This window comes from Lactuca serriola, chromosome 4 (genome assembly GCF_051521515.1).
Source record: "Lactuca serriola cultivar US96UC23 chromosome 4, Lser_US96UC23_V15, whole genome shotgun sequence".
Classification (NCBI taxonomy): Eukaryota; Viridiplantae; Streptophyta; class Magnoliopsida; order Asterales; family Asteraceae; genus Lactuca; species Lactuca serriola.
The window spans coordinates 44,945,891-44,965,617 of record NC_136411.1 but is presented as its reverse complement, the minus strand read 5'-3'; the positions used below and the strand labels follow the sequence as shown (position 1 = coordinate 44,965,617).

The 19,727-nt window shown below is 41.6% G+C and overlaps 1 protein-coding gene across 1 annotated transcript; it reads left to right on the top strand.

Moving 5' to 3' along the window:
• The first annotated feature begins 202 nt into the window (after window positions 1–202).
• On the top strand, window positions 203–961 carry LOC145098310 (uncharacterized). The gene is made up of 2 exons (XM_079035946.1): window positions 203–395; window positions 450–961. Exons 1-2 carry the CDS (start codon window positions 203–205, stop codon window positions 959–961), a joined length of 705 nt encoding a protein of 234 aa, XP_078892072.1.
• The last annotated feature ends 18,766 nt before the right edge of the window (window positions 962–19,727 follow it).

Genomic DNA, 19,727 nt, shown 5'->3' with positions numbered 1-19,727 from the left:
GTATCAGAGTAGGAGATTGTGTAAATCATACGCAACTATTATGTTGAAGTGTTATTATGGGTTTTCCGCTTTTATAGGATTTGTTCTAGCCGTCTTCATCGTTTTGATCGATTGTTGACGTTGGAACTTGATCTCTATTACGCCCTAAACTTGTTTCTAGTTTACACATCAGATTCGTTATAGGTTTAAGTGAATCGACAACATGCAACCTGAAGATCCACACACGCTCTCTTTTAATCTTTCAAGCAGCATCAGATCCACTACCAAGATCCCAATTCTCTTCCCTCAAGACTATGAACTTTGGGATTTGCATTTTCAAGATTACGTTCAAGGACTTCAAGATAATGGTTCCTTGATATGCACAGCCATGACGGTGCAGATGTTTGAACATACTGGTACAAGAAGAGTTATTAAAATTCAAGTCGATTACACCAATCTTCTTCTTTAAGTAAAAGACATTCCACGGGAAGAAAGAGATAATTTAATCAGTAATGTCAAAGCAATGAGGATTATTAGGTTTGCTTTGCCTCCAGACATGTTTCGTCAGGTGAGTTCCTATGATACAGCGAAAGAAATATGGGACAGGCTGAAAGAACTCTACTCGAGTGATGCTGATCTTGAGCATTCTATTCAGACGGTACTTCTGTCAGAATTTGGAGCCTTTGTACAGAAGCTTGAGGGAAAACTAGATCAAACGTTCAATAGGTATAATCATCTTTTAAGTAGGATGGTGAAGCATAAGATAGGAGGTGAACTGATTGAACAAAAGGTCATGTGCATGACCGGCTTGAAGTCAGAATGGAAAGTTGTGGTGTCAATTGTTAAAGCATACGAACAGTTTAAAAGCTACTCCTTAGCGAAACTTGTAGGGATTCTTAGGTCCCACGAGGATGAAGTGGCAAAAGAAGCGAAGATTGTTTCTGGAATGGGTTCTTTGGCCCTAGTTTCAAAGGGAAAGTAGGTTGTATAAGAAGAAGGTTCGAAGATAGGCCTCTCAGATTGCAAACTCATGAAAGAGGAATATGCACTCATGGTGTCAAACCCCAGGAAGTTTGCAAAAAAGAACTTTGGACGCTCTAAAAATAGGAATTGGCAAGTGAGCTATAGTTCTGAAAAGGCAAATGATGAAAGCTACAATAACTCACCAAAAGACAAAGTGAAGAAAGATAGCAGGCTAGTGGGAGATTCTTTCTATGACTATAATTATTTTCATGGGAAGAATCATTTGGCAAAGGAATGTATGTTGAAAAGAATGAATGAGAAGAAGGATGGGGAAGAAAAAGATGAAGCTTACTATCTTCGAAAGATAGAGGAGCTTAAGAAAAAGAAGAATGATGATAACGTTAAGCATGCTTTGATTGTGCAGGAAGATGAGGACGAGTTTGGAAGATTTGAAGTCTGGTCGACTGGCTCAGAGGATGACGAGGTTCGCAGACCTACACACGGCAGGTGCTTCGTTGCTAAGGCTGGAGTTTCGGAGTATAAGGGAAAATGCTTCATGGTCAGCAATGAAGTTTCGAAGCAAAGGGGATATACATCAGACAACTTCTTCGTTGTGAAACCAGTCACATAGTAGATCAGCGAATGTGAGAGAATGATAAGCAAGGTAAATTCAATTCTCGAATCCTTAAATATTCCTGTCTCTAGGTATGAAATTGAGTTAGATGATTTAAAATTTACAATTTCTAGTTTAAGTGATAGTTTAAAGAGAACCCCTTTAAGTTATACTAACTTAACTAATCAAAGCAGCAGGGTAACATCAAAAAGTGAGGAGAGGCGGATGTGGATTGAGAAGTCAGAGTTGGAGTTATCTAGGTCTAGGGATGATTTAATTTATTCGCAGCGACACAATCTAGGTCTTTTGAAACAACGGGATATTTTTTCTTTGATTGCTAAACGTTTTTATTCTAATATAACTCAGTTGCACATTGATTGTGAAATAGGGAAGAAAATCCATAAAATGATTTTGCCCTTTCTAGAAATGAAAGAGGACGAAATCGATGCAGGCTGTTTCAAATGCAAATCCATCATGTCATCTGACGAAGTCTTTGATGCTTACAAAATTGGAATGGACAAAATTGATTCTTATATACAGTCCAAAGATCATAAGAACATGCTAAAATAGATTTTGAGTGAAAAAGATAAAGAGCAAACTAAATCTGATACTTTACAGAAATTTGACTCATTAGGCACTAAATTGAGTTCAGATAATATACTTGACGTTGAAAATGTATATGAGTTTGATGATGATGGTGACATGAGTGAGATCTCTGTGGAGGATGAGGTTGATTGTTCAGAATTTGTTAAAAAGCGAACCTAAACCTGCGAAAAATTTTATTTCTAAAAATTCAGTTGAGTATGTTCGCATTTCTGAAAATGGTTCAAAAATTTTAAAAGAAAAGGCAACTGTTTTCCCAAAGGTTCAAACTGTTCCGAACTAGGTCTTTTTAACTTTCGGACTTAACAAAAATCAGACCAAAGAACTATCGTCCCTCGCAGAAGAAGACAACGTTGATGGATGCGATGAATATTTTTGGTATGTCCCTATTGAAAACGCATGTGAAATCAAAGGTTTATCAGAAATGACCTCTTGGAAGACGGATGGAAGATATGTGGGAGAACCTTTGAACAAGGTCAACTCTAGCTATGAAATAGGAAGTCCGAGTGGAACCAAAAATGTTCCTACTAATATGTCAACTGAAAAGTCTGAAACCCCTGTTAGAAAGCCAAAACCTAGGGCTAATCTTTATAAGTCTACTGAGCAATTCGTTGCTCAGAAACATCAAAGAAATGCTAGATATAATAAAAATCTAAAAGAAAGAAAGCATTTCCGACAATCCAAAAATCCTAACTTTGTTTATCAAGAAAGATCAGTAAATCTAAGTGCAAAAGTCTCTTCAAATCCGAGTCCTAATAGTTTTTCAAAAACTCAGTCATCTTCTTCACTGTCTTCAAAAACAAAAGTTTCTCAAAAACCCTCGTTTTCAAAACAAGCAAAATATTTTGAGCAAACAAAACCTAATGTTTCACAATCTGCCAAAATATCGAAAGATATAAAGGGCAAAGGAAAGGTTGTTTCGGAGTCAAAAATTATTTTCAAAAATTCCGAATCAAACATGAAAAAGGAAAAGATGGTTGAGAAAAAGATTGTCAAGCAACGAATCAAAGATAAGCAAAGAAAAACCTATTTTCAAAGGAATCCTAAAGATGAAAGGATCGTTGTTTTTAAAATAACTAAGAAATATAATTCCAATCTGATTAAACAATCTTACTTGGTTGATGAAGCAATAACATTTCATGTGTCTATGAAAACCTCACATGGACCCAAACAAATTTGGGTTCCTAAATCTCTTTGATTTTTGTAGGTGATGCGTGACGAACAGTTTGACTCCGAATGGTACATTGATAGTGGCTGCTCGCGTCACATGACACGAAGGAAGGAAGAATTGAGAGATTTCAGATCACTAAAGGATGGAAGGAGAGTCAAATCCGGAAATAACTCTCTTGGGGAAATTAAGGGCTATGGAACGATTACAAATGGAGAATTCCCTATTCGAAATGTAGCCTATGTGGAAAGCCTGCATCACAACCTAATCAGTGTATCTCAATTGGTTGTAGGTACAGGCTTGAAAGTGTCGTTCGACGATCAGGGATCTAAGATAATCAAGAAGAAATCCAAAACAGTTTTGTTGAAGTCTAAGCGATAAGGCGAGATGTATCCCCTTAATCTAAATCCCATCAAAGGAAAGCCAGCCATCTGCCTTCTTACGAAAGAATCTTCGGATGATAGTTGGCTTTGGCACCGAAGGCTCTCACATCTCAACTTCAAATACATCAACAAACTCGTACTTGGTAATCATGTGTGAGGGCTACCATTGCTGAAGTTTGAAAAGTATCATCTCTATGCAGCTTGCGAACAAGGGTAGCAGAGTAGGAAGAGTCATTCAACAATCATAAACACCAAAGTGATCGAGCCACTTGAGCTTTTACATATTGATCTCTGTGGTCCATCTACCATCGAGAGCATTGATGGTAACAAGTACATTTTAGTTATTGTTGACGATTTTTCCATATTTATGTGGGTTTATTTTCTGAAGCAGAAATCTGAAGCTACTTCCAAGCTCAAGGACTTTATTAAGGAAATCAAGCTTCAACTAAGAAAGCCAGTGAGGAACGTTCGCAGCGACAATTGTTCGGAGTTCAAAAACCATGTGTTTGAAGAATTCATGAGTGAAAAGGGAGTTGCTCACAACTTCTCAGCTCTGTTGGGCTGAAGATTGTTTTGATGTTGCGTCTTTTGGGCTCGATAGTTTAGCCATGTACACTCCGGTTTGGGCCTGTCCAACCGAGAGCCTTTTATGTATTGTATATAAGTTAATGCTTGCATGCATATTAGGTTAACGATTTTAGAGAATAACGATAGAGAGCTTAACGATAGTAATTTCAAGGTTTCTTTAATCGTTCTTGTAACCTACCAATCCTCTACAGTTGATGTTCTTAATCGAGCTCTTCTGAGGATTTTGTTTTAATCATTCGACTCGTTTGATTCAATCTTGTATTGTTCTTTTTATTGCGTTCTTGCTGTTTTTATACTCATATACTTGTTCAAGATCTAATCGATCTTCATAGATTAAAGGTTGTTTTAATCCCATCAATTGGTATCAGAGCAGGAGGCTGTGTAATCGATACACATCTTTACTGTGAAAAAGATTTCCATTAGGGTTTTTCCGCAATTAATAATATTTATTGAGCCGTCATCTCATTATTGACGTATCTTGATATTTATTGTTTTGCCCTAATCTGAGTTATTACAAGTCTGATCTTTGAACAGGTTTTTACGATCATAATGGACGAGACGCAATCAAACCCTATTAATATTTCTAACAGCATCGGTTCGACGACAAAGATTCCAATCTTATACACCCATGACTATGAAGTATGGGCGCATCACTTTGAAGACTACGTGATTGGATCGGAGGATAATGGGTATCTCATATGGGAAGCTATCATCAATGGACCGTTTTCTCATTCAGCAACGTCCAGAATCATTAAGACGCAAAAGGAGTACAACGATCTGCTGAAGGATGTGAAGGATATTGCACAAGATGAAAAGGACAAATTCCAGTGCAATATTAAGGCGTTAAGGTTGATCAGATTCGCCCTTCAGTCCGACACATTCAGATTGGTTAGCTCATGTACGACGGCAAAGGAAGTATCGGATAGACTTCGTGAACTGTATTCTACAGACGAGGATCTTGAACATTCTATCCAAACCTTGCTCTTATCTGAGTTTGGTGAATTCAGGCAAGGAGCCGATGAAACAGTGACCCAAACGTTCGATTGCTTCAATCATCTTCTCAGCAAGATGATCAAACACGATGTTGAAAGGAAGCTTATCGAGCAGAAGGTTACTTTCTTGAATGGATTAAGGTCTGAATGGAGAGCAGTGGTTTCCACAGTCAAAGCCCATGAGCAGTTTAAATCATACTCTTTGGCGAAATTGGTGGGTATTCTCAAGTCCCAGGAGAAGATTGTGCTACAAGAAAAGAACGTCGTTTCGAGTCTTGGTTCGTTGGCCCTCCTATCTAAAAGTAAAGTTGTGATGGAGGATGAAGACCTCAACTTGGAAGAATATGACCTCACGTCTGAGGATTATGCCATGATGGTGTCCAATCCCAAGAGGTTCATAAAGAAAAGATTCCCCAGCAACAAAAACCGAAACTGGCAGGGGAGTTACAGTTCTGAAAAGATGAATAATGAACCGAAAGCTGAGGAGCCCAAGAAGGAACCGAAGGCAGATGGCGATTCCGGAGTAAGCTGTTTCTATTGTGGTGGCAAGAACCACTATGCTAAGGACTGTGTTCTTAAGAAGATGGCTGAAAAGGACGATGGAAATGATGAGGAAGCCGTGCTGCAGAAGAGACTGGATGAGTTGAGAAAGAAGAAGTCTACCGCTAACCCTTCTATTAATGCTCTGATTGTGCAGGGTTCGGTTAATGACGATGAGTTCGGCAGTACAGAAGTTTGGTCTACCGACTCAGAAGACGAAGAAGTGAGGAAGCCTACCCATGGAAAGGCGTATGTGGCTAAGGAGGAAAGCAGTGGAGGAAAATGCTTCATGGTGACTGACGTATCTCAAATGAGGGGATACAACACCGATGGAGGAAGCGATGGACCGAAGGTACAGGAGGATATGTGCTTTACGGCCAAACCACTCAGCCAGCAGTTCAATGAGCTCGATGAACTGATAAAGAAGGTACAATTTGTTTTTATTTCATCTAAAGTACCACCATCCTCATATGAGAAAGAACTAAAAAATGTTAATACAAGAATTTCTCATTTAGATAGTAGCTTAACTCAAACTCGTGTCACCAATTCTAACCTGACTGATCAATTAAGCAGGGTGGCGTCGAAGAGTGAGGAGCGGCGAATGTGGATTGAGTTAAAAGAGTCGAAATTAGTTAAAGTCAAAGACGAAAACATTTATTTGCAGAGAGACAATTTAAAATTGTTAAAACAACGAAATGTTTTTTGTTTAATTGCTAAACGTTTATATTCCAATATTCCTAGAGTTTAAGGAGGATGAAATCGATGCCGAAGCCTATAATTGTGAGAGTGTGATATCGTCTGATGATGTCAATACGACTTACATGTATGGACTGGACAAAATTAAGTCCTTCATTAAATCCAAGGACCACAAGGACATGCTCAAAAATCTTTTGGATGAAAATGATAGACTTAAACTGAGAACCGAAACTATACAAAAATTTGACTCTTTAAACGCCAACGTTAGCTCAGAAAACAAAATTGATGTTGAAAATGCAACTGAGCTTAACGAGGACGAAAACATGAGTGAAATTTCTGTAGAGGACACGGTTGACTGCTCAAAATTTGTTAAAAGCGAAACTGAAAACCACAAAAATCTAATTTCTGAAAATTCTGTGGAGTTCGCTCGATTGTCCCAACAAAAGACCCCTAAATTAGTAGAGAAAGCGGTTGTGTATCAAAAGGTCAGGACCACTCCGAATCAAGTATACAAGGTGACTGGAGTAACCGAACATCAAACAGCTGAACTCACAGATATTGTAAACGAAGACAATGCTGATGGCTGTGATGAGTACTTCTGGGAAGCTTCAATAGATAATGGAAATGAAACCGTTGGCCTATCTGAAAGAACCTCCTGGATGAGAAAAGGGAGATACATACCTGAACACTTGAATAAGCCTGATAATTTCAGTGAACCAAGCACCAGTAGTACGAAAGATATTCTTCAGGAGGATGGAAGATCAGCAAAAGAAGACATTCCTTCCACTCCCTCAGCTCAAAGTGGAACTTCTTCAGACATTCCCTCTGCTTCCTCGGCTCAAAGCAAAACTTCTTCAGTTCAAAAGGAACCAGCCAAGGAGAAACCGAAAACTAAAGCTAATGTTCATCATCAACCTAAGCAGATGAGGGATAGGAAGATTGAAAGGAACCAAAGATACAGGAAGAACCTTTCTGAAAGGAAACAATTCTGGCACTCCCAGAATGCATACTACTCACACCAAGACAAGAATCTGAAGTATGAAAACAATCTTGTAAGAAAGCCTGAATGTTCCAACAACCGAAAGCCAAGGTTCGGTTCACAAGAAAATACCAACCGAAGGCAAAGGTTCGGTTCTGAAAAGGACTTCAACCGAAACCAAAGGTTCGGTTCCAAGAACAATTCCAACCGAACGCAGAGGTTCGGTTCTGAAGTCAAAAGAGAACAAGACTCTAAGCTCAGTCCCTCCAATGATCAAAAGCAAAAGGGTCACCTAGAGTCACCAGCCAGGAAGTCCTCTCCATCCAAATCCCCTCTTTCTAATTCTTCTCGTACTTCTAATTCCTCTACTTCCACCGATTCATCTCCATCTTGCTCTAAAGCTAATTCCGCTTGTTCTCAAAAATCTCATTCATCAGATGAACAAAAGGGAAAGCAGAAGGTCAATGAATCCAAACCAGAGTCCAAAACGAACTCACCCAATCCTAACAAAATAAAAGTCTTTACCATTAAAAAGAAAGATGAAACAACTCTTATAAAACGAACATATCTAGTTGACATCTCTCTTACAACTCCCGTTCCCATGAAAAGCTCACATGGACCCAAGAAACTTTGGGTTCCTAAATCTGCTTAATTTTTGCAGGTTATAAGTGACGAGCAGTTCGATGAAGAATGGTACATCGATAGTGGCTGCTCGCGTCACATGACACGTAGGAAAGAGGAGCTCAGGGAATACAGATCTCTTGCAAATGGTGGCAACGTCAAGTTTGGAAATAACTCTTTCGGCACCATAAAGGGATATGGAATGATAACAAATGGAGACTTCACTATAAGGAAGGTGGCTTATGTGGAAGGACTCCAACACAACCTCATCAGTGTATCTCAGCTTGTTGGAGGTACAGGTCTCAAAGTCTCATTCGATGATGAAGGTTCTGAAATCATAGAGAAAAAGTCAAAGAAAGTGATTCTCAAGTCAGAGCGAAAGGGTGAAATGTTTCCTCTAAACATGAAACCCATCAAAGGAAACCCAGCCATATGCCTGTTATCAAAAGCTCAATCCGACGAAAGCTGGTTGTGGCACCGAAGACTCTCTCATCTCAATTTCAAAGATATCAACCGACTTGTCACTGGAGGTCATGTTAGGGGTCTTCCATTGCTCAAGTTCGACAGAGAGCATTTATGTGCTGCATGCGAAATGGGGAAGCAGAGTCGTCAAAGTCATCCATCTGTAATCAACACGAAAGTTGTTGAACCACTCGAATTGCTTCATATCGATTTGTGTGGTCCTTCATCTATCGAAAGCATCGGTGGTAGCAAGTATATTCTTGTTATTGTTGATGACTTTTCGCGATTTACATGGGTGTTCTTTCTAAAGCTCAAATCTGAAGCGACTCAAAAGCTGAAAGTGTTTATTAAGCAAATTGAAGTTCAGCTCAAGAAGGTCGTTCGCAACATCAAGAGCGACAATGGTCTTGAATTCAAGAACAGGGAGTTTGAAGAGTTTCTTGCAGAAAAGGGAATTAGTCACAATTTCTCAGCTCCATACACACCACAATAGAACGGAATAGTCGAAAGACGAAACCGATCTTTGTGTGAAGCTGCCCGAACTATGCTTAGTTTCGCTTCCTTACCTCTTTATTTTTGGGCTGACGCTATTTCTGCTGCTTGTTTTACACAGAATAGGTCCTATCTCAACAAGCGATTCACGCTCACACCATATGAGATTTTAAACAACAGAAAGCCCAATGTGAAATTTTTCCACGTGTTTGGCTCAAGGTGTTTCATCTTTAACTCTAAAGAACACCGCAACAAGTTTGATGTCAAAGCCGACGAGGGAATTTTTCTGGGTTACTCGCTCACATCCAAGGCGTACAGGGTCCTAAACAAGCATTCAAGAAGGATTGAAGAGACATACTACGTGACCTTTGACGATAGCTATGTCAAGAAGCTACAGCCCAAAGAAGACACTGCCGGAGAAATCTTTCCTCAAACTGGCCAAGTCACAGTCTCGATCGCCAATTTATACGAGAAATTTCTGGAACTCTTTGACGAACCGGAAAAAGCTTCTCTCTCAGAAGCAGGTGCAGCTGACAACAAAGTTGATCATATGAAGCAGATTGTCGAAGATGCTGCAAGAAGAATGCATGAAGGAGAATCGCCCACTGATGAATCTCCATCCAACAATGCTTCAGTCGAGGGGGAGCCAAGTTCTCATGTCGAGGGGGAGCCAAGCTCACAAGTCCAGGGGGAGCCAAGCTCTACAACTTCAACCGAAGGTCCTTCACCAACCGAAGGTGCCTCACCAACCGAAGATGCCTCTCCAAACGAAGGTGCTTCAACGCCTGAAAGCCCAGCACCACAAGAAACCCCTGAATCTCATGTTTCTCAAGACTCATCAATTGAGGGGGAGCATGATGATATGATTCTTGATTACGATAGCCAATCTGAGCCAGAAGAAATGATTAATGTTGAACTAGACCCAACCTTTGATCCGAATTACCCTCCTCTTACCAAATGGACCAGAGATCATCCTATCTCTCAAGTAGTTGGTGATGTATCTGAAAAGGTTCTGACCCGATCTCAACTGAAGGCAAAACAAACATCCTTATTTTCAAAGGTTGAGTTTTGTATGTTTAACTCATTCGTATCAAAAGTTGAACCGAAGACAGTTAACACTGCTCTCGATCACTCTGATTGGGTTCAAGCAATGCAAGACGAACCGAACGAATTTGAAAGGAACAAAGTCTGGCGCCTCATTCCAACTCCTCCAGATGCTTCGGTTGTTGGTCTCAAATGGGTTTTTAGGAACAAAATGGACAAGGAAGGTAATGTCATAAGGAACAAGGCTCGTCTGGTGGTCAAGGGATACTGTCAGGAGGAAGGGATAGACTATGAAGAGACTTTCGCTCCGGTAGCTAGGCTAGAATCTGTTAGAATATTTCTGGCCTATGCTGCTCACAAAAACTTTGAGGTTTTCCAAATGGACGTCAAGTGTGCATTTCTCAATGGAGAACTCGAAGAAACTGTGTATGTGGAGCAACCTCCTGGTTTCGTGAACGAAAAGTATCCAAATCATTGCTATATTCTGGATAAAGCTGTGTACGGCCTCAAACAAGCTCCGAGAGCCTGGTATGAAACGCTTACAAAATTTTTAAAGATGTCTAAATTTAAACAAGGTTCGGTTGACCCAACCTTCTTTCGCAAAAAGGAAGGTAACCACCTTATGATAGTTCAAATTTATGTCGATGACATCATCTTTGGCTCCACGAATCCCAGCTTAACAGCTGAATTCAGAAAGTTGATGGAGACTAAGTTTGAAATGAGCTCAATGGGTCCTATTAACTTTTTCCTTAGTTTGAACATAAGACAGGGACCCGAAGGCATCTTTATAAATCAGGAAGCTTACACGAAGACTCTCCTAGCGAAGTTTGGCATGATGGGAGACTCAAAAGTCAAAGTCCCAATGGCATTCGGCACCAAGCTAACTCCATCTCTTGACAAACCGGCTGTCGATATCACGCTCTATCGTCAAATGATTGGCTCACTGATGTATCTAACTGCTAGCAGGCCTAATATCATGTTTTCTGTGTGTTATTGTGCTAGATTTCAGGCTAACCCACGCGAACCTCACATGCTTGCAGTGAAAAACATCTTACGCTATCTCAAGCGAACCACCTCCTTAGGTCTATGGTATCCATCCAATTCAGGCTTCTTCGTTCAAGCCTATTCTGATGCTGACCTTGGAGGATGTGGACTCGACCGTAAAAGCACAACTGGTGGCTGTCAATTTCTTGATGGGAAGTTGGTCAGCTGGCAATCCAAGAAACAAACGTGTGTGCCGTTGTCTACTGCCGAAGCGGAATACATCGCCGCTGCATCCTGCACATCACAAGTGATTTGGATCCAGAGTCAACTTTGAGACTATGGACTCAATATGAAGAAGATCCCACTATATTGTGACTCTGAAAGTGCAATTAGGATCTGTCATAACCCAGTGCAACACTCTAAAACCAAACACATAGCACTGAGGTATCACTTCATCAAAGATCATGTGGAAGATGGAAATGTCGAAGTTCACTTCGTAAGAACCACTGATCAACTGGCTGACGTCTTTACCAAAGCTCTTCCAGAAGCATCATTCAATAAGATATTGCAAGGGCTAGGTATGATGGAATCAGAGTCAGTACCTCACACTACCTCTAAACCTCAAAACTAAGAAGCGAAACCAACCGAACGTTCGGGTTCGGTTCAACCATCTGACTCGCTCATTACTTCAAAGGTAGTTTTTCTGTGTTGTATATTTCTTGTAAAAATTAGTTTTTCTTTGTGTTAAAAGTTTTTTTTCTTATATGTCTAAATTCCTTAGTTTCTCAAAATTTTCCCAAACCGAAACCAACCGAAGGTTCGGGTTCGGTTTTTCAAAATTTTCCTAAACCAAAACCAACCGAAGGTTCGGGTTCGGTTTTTCAAAATTTTCCTAAACCGAAACCAACTGAACGTTCGGATTCGGTTTTTCAAAATTTTCCTAAACCGAAACCATCCGAACGCTCGGGTTCGGTTTTTCAACTTTTTCTCAACCGAAACCAACCGAACGTTCGGGTTCGGTTTTTCATTTTCTTTTTCCAAAGTTTTTTTTTAGTCTTATTTTTTTTTTCTTCTTCTAATTTTTTTTTTGTTATTTTTTATTTTTATTATAAATTTCAAAAACTCCAAAAATAATTTTTTTTTTTTATGTGCTCATTCGTTTATGGGGATATATTTGATGCCTTACTTAAGTGTCCCTAGAAGCATGCTGCTGTATGTGTCCCAAGCCTCATAAGATTTTGAATAATAGCCTTCATGACCTGGTATACACAAACCTTGTCTTCCCAATAAGGCTAATACATTTATTCTAATCGTGAGCTACCTCACTCTTTTCTCACATGAGTTAAGAGTTTCCTGCTTGGTCCTTATTCTCGCAGCAGAGGTACTATATCTTCTTACACCATCCCCATTACTCTTCTCCACTACATTCGTTTCATTATCGTAACCCTTGAGACTCTCAGGAACTACCACTGAGGTTTATGGTTACACAACATCTGTGTTTATGATCTTAGTTTCGTGCCACTACGAGCTGAGTGAAACCCAAAATTCAACACCAACGAATTGACGGTGACCAATTAATTTGCTCAAGTTTTCACCAATGAATTGATGAATGTACCTTCATGAAATCTCAATTTTTCGTTTGCGTGATTCCCATGAAATTGTTACACACCATAACATTTCTTCCCAAGGGATCCAGTTTTAAATTTTTATCTGAGATTTTATTTTAATCCAAGCCAATACAAAATCAATTCCTACCTACTTGTTCAACAGGCTACACCGGTCTCACAAGTACTTTGTTCATTTTCTTTCTTATATCAAGAATAGAATTGATGAATCAAAGCGAAACCACCCTTAAAGAGCCTAATTAAAAGAAGCCTTTCAACATTTATTAATAAGTGTTTGATCATAATTCAACGGGATTCCACACTAACACTTTGAGGTCTCTCTTGACCTTGAAGGAAGAGATTCGTGCCCGGGATCATCAGTTTCGTGTCATTATTGACATCACAGAATATCCTTAAAAGAGTTGCTTTATTTCTTTTTCTTTTACACTCTTTGCATGAAAATCCTTGATTTTCCAAAATTCCGTTACTAATTATTTACAGGCCGGCTTATTACTCGGTGGTTAATTATGATGTTGTGGTCAGAAACAATCCACGTGGGCGTTTAATTCAAAAAGATGCCGTTTAAAAAGGGATAAGACGAAAGGTTGCTGACTCGGCGGGAGTTAAAGGGATAAAAATTCAAATGACGGTAAAAAGGAGGCACGCGTGAATTTGAAACGGCCGCGCTTTTACTGACACTTATGGACGCGTGTGCGATATTGAAGCGTCATCCCTCTGGCACTAAAGGCGCGTGTGGAAATGGAAACGGTTCCTCTCTCTGAACCGGCGCTTATTGGGCGGCGTGATCCTAGGAACCTGACACTCTCTCTCCTACGTGATCATCGCACGTCCCAACTGTCACCAATCAGTCACTCAAAAACCCGCTTCGTATTTCCATAAGAGATTTGAAACGATTTTTCTCTCTCCTATCTCCCACTATAAAAAGCCGTCTACACCACCTTTTACCTCTTTACTGCCTCCATAATTTCCAAAGCACAAATACTCCCAAACACTCTCCCGTTCATCTTCTTCTCCAAACCTGCAACAATGGCTGAATCGTCTTCTGTTCATGCAACCTCACAGATTCTTCCCATCCGACCCCAACAATGTCTAGTCATTGATCTTAACCCACTGGCGTATGATTCCTACATGTCGCCGGTCATTGAATGCCTGAAGTACTCCCAGATTGCACCTACACTATCCCGAATTGAAACTGTACCAATGGTGGCTCTATCACAGGTCTACGCGACGGCTTACTACGACAAGGCCGTTGACCGGGTATTTTTCGAGCTTGCAGAACACAAGACCTCCGTTTCACGACAAAGGTTCTGCACTATGCTAGGGTTTGCCGTTGACCCTTCACGAGTTCATCCGGAGACTATTCCGGTTGGGATGTTGTTCAACATGTTTTACAACATGGGATACACAGAGGTTCTCACCTCTGTCGCCAAGTTTAAGAAATCTTGCCTACCGCCCCAGTGGAATGGCCTATTTACAGTTCTTTTCAAGGGCCTGTCAGAGAGGAGCTCAGGATTTGACGGTGCAAGTCGTCTTTTCCTATCGATAATGTATGGGGTGTACAACGGGATAAACCTGGACTATGGGTTTGTCCTATGGCAACAGCTGATTCAGAGCCTCTCTTCCTCATCCCGACACTCGGAGGTGTCGTTGGCCCGCTTCTGGATCTTGATTACAAGATGGGCCATGGACAAGTTCAATGTTCCAACTGCTGATGGTGCATCGATGTCTTCTATTGGTACGTTCCATACCAAGAAGATCATCGTGTCAGATGCATCGAAGTTTTCCTTCATTGGCTCCATCCCGGAGACAATGTATGCAGATGTGCCCTCCGACAGCAGGCTGATCAGGACGATCAAGGAGTTTAGGCCAACTGGTCCAAGGGAACTGACACCGGACATGCTAAGGTCGATTCATGATGCCGACAAACCGGTGGGCAGGGGAAAAAAGGCAGAGAAGGGGAAGCAAGTGTCCAAATCTCCAAAGGGACCTTCTCCCAAAAAGAGGAAACAACCGAAGGCTACACAGTCCCCACAGCCGAAGAGGAGGAAGACCCAACAGAAGCGAAAGCTAGTTATTCCCTCCTCTTCAAGCGAATCTGAGGGTGGAAGTTCGGACTCTGAAGGATCTCAAGGAGACGAATCTCCTCAACGAGGCAACACACCACCTCGATCCCCAACCCCAGAGATGGAACTTCATCAATCTCCGGTTCCTTCACCTCCACCAACTATTCCTATTTCCATTCCCACCATAAACCCCACTATTCCCCCAACCTCTTTTCCTGTACCTCCACCCATATTCACCACATCAACCGAAACACCACCAGTTACCGAAACCCCTCCAGTAACCGAACCACCACAAACCGAAACCCAAACTCAACCACCACCCGAAACTACCCCACCCCATACTCAACCTCCAAATACACCAACCACAACACCCCCAGCTTCACCACCACCTCCATCTCCAGAAAATGCCTCCGATGGCGACAACCCTTACCTTGGTGGTGATCACATGAACTTCGATTCGGTCTACTATAGTCCGTTTCAAGTTCAGAGTGACGAGGAGGATGATGCTCCAGTGACAAAGAAGCATCTCCGAGAACTAAACGAGAAGGTTGACCTACTTCTCGCCTCCTCCAACAACCAGCAGTCATCTCTTTCTGAAACTGCCCTTCAGAAGATTGTTGACGCCTTCTCCAGGGCTCAACATGATTCGGTGGCCTCAGCAACTGCTGCAATCGATGCCTCCACCCGAGCCTATGAGGCAGCGACCAAAAAAGTCGATAAACTATTCTCCGACGCTTCCGTCCTGCTGAAGTCCTTGCAGGAAAGCGTCGACGCCACCAAGACAACTCTGGAACCGATTGTTCAACAATTGGCCAAGTTTGTCTCGACGGAGCTGTCTTCGTTCGCTTCCTTACGCCAGAATATAAGCGACGACAACTCGGCACTTTGTGTCTCCATCGATGCCCGCCTGGCAAAGCTACAAGAGGATCTTGCAGCTGAAAATTATCTGATGGACGTCTTGGCGAGTAAGACTACCGCCCTCAAGGTCAAGAGCACGCAACTTTCCAACTCCCAACAACAATTGGAAGCTCTTCGATCCAAAAGGGAGGTGATAAAGACGTGTGTTTCGGATGTCCACGCAGCGTTATCAAACATCCTGGAAGCACACGACCCCATCCTAAACCATTCGGTGAGGCGTACCCTCGCTGAAAAACTCTCTCCAGCCATGGACCTTTTAAGCAAGATTGAAGGCCTACCGAGTTTTGTGTCCATTCCGAAACAAGGGGGAGATGAGAAGAAGGGATCGAAACCACCTCCTTCCTCCAAAGCTACTCACACAACCGAACCACCTCCAACTGGTCATGCTTCGGGTTCGGGTGTGAAGAACAAGGGCAAAAACATAGCTGAGGGAGGAGATGAAGATGAAGATGAAGATGAAGATGAAGACAAGGAGACCATTTCTGACATGTTAAAAAGAAAGAACAGTCGCAATGCTGAAGACGATGCCAGTCGTGTGGCGCGAGAGGCTGAAGAAGCCGAACGCAAGCAAAAAGAAGCCCACGATCTCCTTGAGAGCCGAAAGTTGCTCTTCCCTGCTTGGACCAGGGATCGTATGATAAAAGAGGCCATAGAAACTCCAAGCATATTATGGCTCGAGCCGGTTATATCATTCGACTGCAACAACACTGTCGATTCGCAGTTTGATATGCCGCTGACTCGAAAGGCGTTCATCTTCCACGCCTTCTCTAACATTTTTGAAGTACCGCATCCGAACGATGAGCTTGACAGGGAGCTTATTGACTTCTATCTGGAGGCTGCTCGCCCTCAATATCTTACCTGGAGCGCCCAGAAGATTGTAAACGTTCGGGTGCTGAAGCCTTATGCCGTGGGGAGATTCACAAACGTTAAGTTCAAGCTCATTCGAGGATCTGCAAGAACTGCTCACATTATCTCCCTGGCGGATCTGCCCAATCTAAATCCTCATGATTGGATTGTCTTATACAATATCCTTTTGACTGATGAAACCGAATATGGTCCCATCATAGACCATGTCAAAAGGATGTTGGCCTGCTATATCATGGAGGTTGCCCTAATGGATCAGGAGGTCGCCACAGTTTTCAAAAAGAAACCGAAGATAGCACCTGTGGGATCGGCCATTGATCTAAATCAAATGCAAATGGGTAAGATTGATCCGAGGCGAAACTCAGTAATGTTCACTAGAGCCAAAGGACAGAAATGTCTCTTCGCTTTAGCTGACAAACACCTTTACACCACAGCTTGCTTGGAGCACGTCTTATCAATTATCAAGCGGTGTAAAGAGAATTCGGCTGGTGACATCAAGTACTTCAATGATATGATCAATTGGTACATCCGCTTTAGACAGACCATCCTCTCCATAACCAAGTGTCTGTTTAGCACCGTGAAGAAGAAGGTACCAGCTTCAGCTGCCGGCCCAAGTAAGAAGTAAAGGTCTCGCTCCAAATTGACGCAAAGGGGGAGATTGTTGGGCTGAAGATTGTTTTGATGTTGCGTCTTTTGGGCTCGATAGTTTAGCCATGTACACTCCGGTTTGGGCCTGTCCAACCGAGAGCCTTTTATGTATTGTATATAAGTTAATGCTTGCATGCATATTAGGTTAACGATTTTAGAGAATAACGATAGAGAGCTTAACGATAGTAATTTCAAGGTTTCTTTAATCGTTCTTGTAACCTACCAATCCTCTACAGTTGATGTTCTTAATCGAGCTCTTCTGAGGATTTTGTTTTAATCATTCGACTCGTTTGATTCAATCTTGTCTTGTTCTTTTTATTGCGTTCTTGCTGTTTTTATACTCATATACTTGTTCAAGATCTAATCGATCTTCATAGATTAAAGGTTGTTTTAATCCCATCAAGCTCCTTACACTCCTTAGCAGAATGGAGTTGTTGAAATACGAAACCGATCTCTATGCGAAGATGCGAGGACCATGCTTTCGTTTGCGAACCTGCCACTTTACTTCTGGGCAGAAGCTACTGGTATAACTTGTTTTACTCAGAATCGATCTCTTCTTAATAAACAATTATCCATCACCCCTTACGAAATTCTTAATAAAAGAAAACCTAACGTTAAGTTCTTTCATGTGTTTGGCTCCAGGTGCTTTCTTTTCGATTCACGGGAGCAACAAAATAAATTTGATGTGAAAGCAGATGAAGGAATTTTCTTGGGGTACTCTCTGACTTCGAAGGCATATAGGGTTCTCAAAAAAAATACAAGACAAATAGAAGAGACCTATTATGTCACCTTTGATGACAATTATTTAAAGAAGTATCAGAAGACTGACTCTCTAACATCCAAAATTTCGAGTCCAAAAATTTCATTTTTAATTAAGTAACTTATAAAACCATTTACTAAAAACATTGTCGATATCATATTAATCCATAAAACCATAATAAACATGTCTCAAAATCATAACATCGAACAATAATAAAATCAGAGTATAATCCCATGAATCTCAAAATACGGAACCCAGTGTGTGTATGTGAGGCGCTGCTACCGCGTTGGCTCCTTCCCCTTCGACGAAGAGGTACCTGAAACAAAACTGAAAACTGTAAGCACGGAGCTTAGTGAGTTCCCCCATCATACCACATACTATACAATCACATAACATACATACTATCGGACAATTTTGGGGTGCCCGACCTACCCGGTCCGGCCATTCTAGGGTGTCGACCTACCCTGTCAAGTAGTTTTGGGGTGCTAACTACCCATGTCAAGTAGTTCTGGGTGCTGACCTACCCTACGGTCCTAACAACCGAATTCCAAGGACTATTTAACCCCCCCCCCCAATACTACTACCACACGTATCATAACAAAACCATATTGTCAAGCATATTTGGGGTGCCAGACCTACCCTTCGGTCCTAACAACCAATCTTGGGGACTATTCCCCTCTTGTATCACTATCACATATAACATATCATGCTAGCACATAAACATACTAGGTAGTAGCAAACCAGACAATTATCACAAAGACGATCATCTCAACTATAATCAACTACTAGTGGGCCAGCCTTGGTGCCTTAGATCCACTCCTACTGGATGGTAACTCACCTCAATGTCGTATAGTGTCTGCATTGTCCTCGGTATGGAGATCAACTCTTCTCGACTCCTCAATCCCTACACAACATCCTTTCTACATTACTATTTCATAATCATAACCCCTACAAGGGTCAACTCAGGTCCAAGTCAAAGTCAAGGTCAAAACCTTCGTCAAAGTCAACTTTGGTCAAAGCCAACATCTAGTTGACTAGACGCGCCGAGTTGATTTACCAACTCGTCGAGTCCCCACGTCCACAAAATGCTACCACCCCATCCCTACTCGTCGAGTCTAGCAAGAGCTCAACAAGTTCACCTTCAACAGAACATCAACACCTTCTTTAATGGACTCGTCAAGTTCATCTTCATCCGTATGAAGGTGTTTAGTCTATGACTCGTTGAGTTCTCCTTGAACTCATCGAGTCCGTTTTCAGGTGGTTGGTACATTGCCTTGAACTCACCGAGTCCGCTCATACACTCGCCGAGTTCCATGATTTCCAAGTCCCTAATGAGCCTATAAAACGGAGTGTTCTTCTATCTTAGCATTTGGTCCATCAACATAAGGATTTGATGGGGAAATACGACCCGACTCGCTGAGTCCCTCTTTGTCCAAAACTATACAGTCGATTTCAGTGGGTCTCAAAGCATCTAAGCCATAGATCTGACCTCCTAGGGTCCATATTGTACGTAAAGTCACAAACGTGGTGTCCATGCATGGGGTATTTGGCTCAAAAAGCCAAGAAAAGAGGTTTATAAGATGCATGGACTTCTCATGGCCATAAAGTTGGAACCTTTATGCCATGGGAACCCTCAATGGTTCCATATCCGAAGTGTAACTCCATGATACACACCCAATCCCGAATAAGGCCTTTCAAAGCTTAGGAAAGGGGTAGAACGAGCCCTAACTAGAGATCTAAGA